Source organism: Solanum tuberosum, unplaced genomic scaffold (assembly GCF_000226075.1).
Source record: "Solanum tuberosum cultivar DM 1-3 516 R44 unplaced genomic scaffold, SolTub_3.0 scf00105, whole genome shotgun sequence".
NCBI lineage: Eukaryota > Viridiplantae > Streptophyta > Magnoliopsida > Solanales > Solanaceae > Solanum > Solanum tuberosum.
In genome coordinates, this window is record NW_006239031.1 from 799,060 (window position 1) to 805,059 (window position 6,000).

At 33.9% G+C, this 6,000-nt stretch overlaps 1 protein-coding gene across 1 annotated transcript in view; it reads right to left on the minus strand.

Annotated features, from left to right (window-relative positions):
- Window positions 1-6,000, minus strand: part of LOC102595882 (ATP-dependent RNA helicase DHX36) — a 30,724-nt gene that overhangs the window by 858 nt on the left and 23,866 nt on the right. The window contains exons 30-33 of the mRNA XM_006349280.2: window positions 4,850-4,942; window positions 3,012-3,224; window positions 1,809-1,901; window positions 693-815 (exon numbers count right to left, since the gene is read on the minus strand). Coding sequence (XP_006349342.1) covers window positions 693-815; window positions 1,809-1,901; window positions 3,012-3,224; window positions 4,850-4,942 — 522 coding nt within the window. The remainder of the gene's footprint in view (window positions 1-692; window positions 816-1,808; window positions 1,902-3,011; window positions 3,225-4,849; window positions 4,943-6,000) is intronic.

The following is a 6,000-nucleotide window of genomic DNA, read 5'->3' on the forward strand; positions in this document are numbered from 1 at the left end:
AGAAAGATTGCGCCCGGGGAGACCTTTGGGTCATAGAGGAAGGAGGTTGTATGCAGAACCTTTTCTTTGTTGGAACAGAAAAGACACATGTGCTCATATTACATTCAACAGGGAATAGCCAAAGAAAGTGAATGTCAGTAGCACATTGCTCGAGAGGACATTGTATAGGAACATCGAAGGATCTTTTATTACGAATAGCCAAAACATATGGAGTATCCTAGCAAACATCAATGCAATGTGAAGAGAAACATAGACAAGACATCATTTTTTTTGTAGGAATAGCCCAAAAGGAGCAGATCAAGTGCCAGAATGGGAGCACACCATTCCCTCAACAGGGCAGCAATTTGGCATTCAGATTCGCTCCTCTTTTTTTTCCGAATCTGCTGACAGTGATAGAAATTTGAAAAGTATCCTTTCTCCTTAAGTTATGGTGGAAAAATGCAATGTACATCAACTAAAATCTCTTCAGATTTCTTAAAATGATCTTGGTTACTGCATCGAAATATCAGAACTAAGGGAATAAAGCATCTATTTCTTATCTTTTTATAAAGGCACTCCAATAAGTATGAAGGTTTCAAGGTTGTGACCCTGACTTATTCATCTATAATTAGGTGATTGCTACCAGAAAGAAACAGTAAATGCTAGTACTGAAACAAATTGTACTAGCTGTTAGTATAAGATAAAACATCTACCTGTGGATTACGAATAAGCTCCTTGAGAATATCATGAAGAGTCAGCCGGAGTTCCTTAAATAGCACAGCTGTTTGTGCAGGCGCGGCAACTTCTAGCCATCCATCTATGGTAACTGTTCCAGTCTGGAAACGAATAATTACAAACTATTTAGAAAAAGAGATAAATATCACCAAAATACTACAAAAACAGGTGAAAGACATGACTAGGAACCAACAAGAAGAAAATATTCCTCAAAAAGGACAAATAATTACAAGTATATAGCAAACAATTAATGTTGAAACATATGTGAATGGTTTCTAGCCTTTTTTTCCTGCATAAAACTGCAATAATTAGGAATTGAATTGGTAAGATCTTGCTAACATTTGAGGCCAATCTGGACCCAAGGTAAAAGATTGACTCAATTTTCCGCAGAATCATGCCTTCGAAATTGAGAAGTCCAAAAGGAAAGCTCTTTAGAGAAAGTATGCTACTTCCACAATTTTATCAGATTTCCCATGAAGGACGTCAGGGGAAGTATGCTACTTTTATACTAGTACTTGATACCAGTTTCCAGAGTAAGAAACTGCCCCCAATTCTCCTAAATAATAGTAGTAAAAACAAATTATATTGGTTGTTTTGGAAGTGATGCACCTGTTTTACTTTTTCCGCCTTTACTTTCCTCTTTTCGAGAGGGTATAGGGATTAAATGAAGAAATACCCTACTTCTGCATTGAAAACCATGGAAGCAAAACCAATGTAAAGGAGAGTGTACTGAAGAACACAATAGAGCATTTTTATTTTAGCATTTCGTAGCACAAATGCTCAATCTTCCTTGATAAATAAACAACAAAGCAAATCATCATTTTTTTTTTAGATAAAGGTAACTGTGTATTCATAGTTCTCAACAGTTCTTGTTTCCTTTTCCTTTTTTCTCTGACTTTGCCAGGTAAGGCTCCTACACTGCTGTCACTAGACAGCATAAGATGGACAACGCTTCAAAGTTTTGAGTGACAGTTGAGAAAATTTGGAAAATGAAATTTGACACCTACTACAAATTGAGAAATAAGAAACAAGAACTTTCAAGTTATGGAAAAGAAAAAGTAGGGTATGCAAGCATGGCCATAAACAAAAGATACCTGGTGCTGAACGTTTATTGGGCCACCAAAAAGCAGTATAGTATAAGGAGAGACAACAGTAGTGTCTCGCAAAAATACCTTGTTAGTTTCTACCTGAAATAATAGCATAAATAAGAATTACATCTTAGAAATGGTGCAACAAAATATATAACTTGAGATAAAATTTGACTATGTAAAATAATTAGTCAATAAACATTTTGAAATACAGAACGTGAGTCAAATAGTTAAGGTGAACAATTTGAATACGTTTACTATGAACTCACAAAGAGAAAAAGAAGACATCTTTACCCGATTTGAACTCTTAGATACCCTTTCACCAGGGACTCAAATCCCACAATTTCAAAACAAACTACTCCCTCTGTCCCAATTTATGCGACTCACTTTCCTTTTTGGTCAGTCCCAAAAAGAATGACACATTTCCTTATTTGGTAAATATTTAATGACATTATCCCTATTTTACCCTTCTTGAATCTCATTATTTCAATAGTTGCACTCTTTTAATTTAAAGAAAAAGTTATTGAAATGCAGTAAAGTACAAATACTTTTCTCTTTTTCTGACAGTCAACAATACTTTAAACACTTTTTTCAATACTTTGTTATAACCTTTTCTTTCTTTTCACCACTTTATCATATTCTATCTTTCTTTTACACTAATTATTAATAAGGGTATTTTCGGAACATTGTAGAATCTTTCCATTTTTCTTAAAATTTGTGCCAAGTTAAAGTACCTCATATAAAATGGGACGGAGGGAGTAATATTTAGAGAAGTAAACAGAAGAACCTAGGAATTACCAGCCCCATCCTTCAAATTAGAGTACCTAAAGTAGTACTTGTTTGTCAAAGTGGATTTTGATAGGAACTTATAATTAACTATAATTTAGTAATGTGTGACCATCTCATCTAAAAGCACACTTTTATTTACTTATATTTTTTCTCCACACGCTCCTCCATGTGCGAGCTTGATTCTTTTTCATGGGCCAAGCATGTGAAAATGCCTGGCTTTTCTTTGTTTATCCCAAACAAAAGGGACAAAGGTGTTTAGTGAAAACAACGAATTTCATAAAGAAAAGACACCTACAAATTCCTATCACCTTAAGCGACAGAAAGAAGCAACACTTAATGAAAGCATGGAGGACATCCATAGATAAGCTCAGAGAAACCAAATGTTAGTTTTTCAGAGTAAAAGATCATGAAAATGCAAACCTTTTCAAGAAAGACGAGAAATGGGTACTGAAAAGCTTTTAAGTCAGAGTTGATTGAGGAAGGGTGAATGTGAACTTCTCGTTTTCCATCATACCACGCAGGGTTACTCTTTGCTGAAACATTTGCACTCTGTTTTAGGTTCCCAAGAGCAGTTGTAGCAATGCCTTCTTCTCTCGCAGATACATTGGGATACAGACCTGCACACAATATGGCCTAGACACATTTATAGAGGATTAGTATCCAAACAAGTCAAAGAGGTAAGTAAACCGAAATTATAACTAGAGTGAAATAATCTCCCTCACTCTATCTCTTGACCCCTCCAAAATCCTATATATCATATTTGCTATGTGAACACATGCATTTAGCTTGCATATGCCCCTTAGGGATCGTTTGGTAGGATGTATAAGAAAAGTGTTCAACAAGGTGTGTTAGTAATGCTGGGATAGATAATGCAGGGATTAGTTATGTTGTCGTTATTTCTTATTTTTGGTTTGATGTATTAAAAATAACACGCATTGCATAATTTCTAAAAGAAATGTTTATTTACAAAAATATCATCCACATTCTTTAGCTCTGTACACTTTCAGGGACAATTGTGTCTTTAGCCATGTTAATACATGCATTAATAACCTTGATTTGCTAATTGGTTACGCATAGCATAATACCATATAGGGTGTATCACCAATACTTGCATTAGCAATACATAGGTTGAAAAAGTGTACAAAACATGGGATTTGTAATACCAAAACTAATACATGCGCTATTTTCTCTAATACCTTCTACCAAACGACCCCTTAGGGTAATAATTAATGCCATTATAGGCTTTACAGAAGACCTGCCTTAGTGACAGCTAGGATATTAAGAAGCAAAAAATCTTTCTGGAAAGAAGTGTTAATGCCTTCTTCTCAAACAGAGATCTGCGAAAAGCAGTAGATACTGGGCTTGGAACATCTCACCAGGTGCGTGCTACAATGGTGATCTTGAAACTGTAAATTCTCAGTAGGATATTTCTCTTCTGCTAAGTGGTAGTGATCATGTAAACAGAATCCAGAGGGTGTAAGAACTAAGAAGTTCCATTATAACTCTATGAATGTAGAGTTACCTTAGCATTATTCCAGAACAGAAGTGATTCATTCACACAAATTTACATGGAATTCGAAATACTGGGCAATAATCCTTGGTGTCATTGATTGCACTTTATCTGAACTAAATCGATAGTCTATTGGAGCAAATTGTGCTATTATCATTTATCTCATTGTTTTTATGAATGGCTACACATGAGATAATTTTTAATTATTATTTTTTGGATAGGTGTGACACATGTGGTTAATCTTAGAATTAGCCATCAATACAGCAAATCAACAAACAAATTGGTATGGTGGAACAAATTCTTCTGGGGCAACGACGTTAACAAAATACTTGCTTTATTCTCTACTAAAATTTATTACAGGTCTGAGTTCAATATATCAAGAGAATTATGACCCAATATATATATATATATATATTTATATATATGAAAGTTCTCACACCTTTTTGTTCCATGCTATGCACCAAAATCAATAACATGGTATTCTTACCAAATCCCTTTCCCCGTCCCAAGTCAAGGGAGATCCACACATCTTAATTAATGATCTCTTTAAATCTCTATTCTGTAACATAGAAATAAGAGACAACCCCCATATCTTTAACATTTTAACTGAAGCCCAATTGCAGATTCAAGGGTAAATAACAGACATCCTTCTGGCATGAAGGAAACCAACATATGAGACCTACACCGAGCCCTATCCTATCAAGTTTGAGACTCTGAAGTGAAAGGGAACAGCTAAGCTTTAACGTACCTTAAGAACTGAGGAATAATTTGAATTTATATTAAAAGGTTGTGAAATATCAGAAAGCCAACTGCCAAGCTTCTCTTTCTTTTTCCAATCAACCTGCATTCAAAAATTATTTCAAAGTTAAAACACTATAATATTGGGAAATATGATTTCCAGCAGGAAGAGAGGAGAGAAAAACTAAATCGTCTAAATACTTGGTAAATTTTACAGGTTTAACCATTTGATAACATGATAAATCCATTGAAACTGAAGGCATAAATTGGAGTCCACAAGTTCAACCAGAGTTGGCACGTAAGTGATAACCAGTCAAACCACCCTCAAATCAGGAAGACTGAAATCAAACAACTCTCTGCTGTGACAACTGACAACACAGGTCATACTTTTGCAGACTAAACACCAGAAGATATCCCTACTGTGAAAAATATAGGAAAAGAATATTATTGAATTGTTGTGTTGTTTACATTATTACATTGAGATCCTATTTATAGACACCCTAGAATACAATCCTTTACCAAGTAGGATACTATTTAGTATTCCTATTTCTATTTCTATTACTATTCCTATTCTAATAGGATTGTATAAACCTATTCCTATTCTAATAGGATTGTATAAACCTATTCCTATTCTAATAGGATTGTATAAACCTATTCCTATTCTAATAGGATTGTATAAACCTATTCCTATTCTAATAGGATTGTATAAACCTATTCCTATTCTAATAGGATTGTATAAACCTATTCCTATTCTAATAGGATTGTATAAACCTATTCCTATTCTAATAGGATTGTATAAACCTATTCCTATTCTAATAGGATTGTATAAACCTATTCCTATTCTAATAGGATTGTATAAACCTATTCCTATTCTAATAGGATTGTATAAACCTATTCCTATTCTAATAGGATTGTATAAACCTATTCCTATTCTAATAGGATTGTATAAACCTATTCCTATTCTAATAGGATTGTATAAACCTATTCCTATTCTAATAGGATTGTATAAACCTATTCCTATTCTAATAGGATTGTATAAACCTATTCCTATTCTAATAGGATTGTATAAACCTATTCCTATTCTAATAGGATTGTATAAACCTATTCCTATTCTAATAGGATTGTATAAACCTATTCCTATTCTAATAGGATTGTATAAAC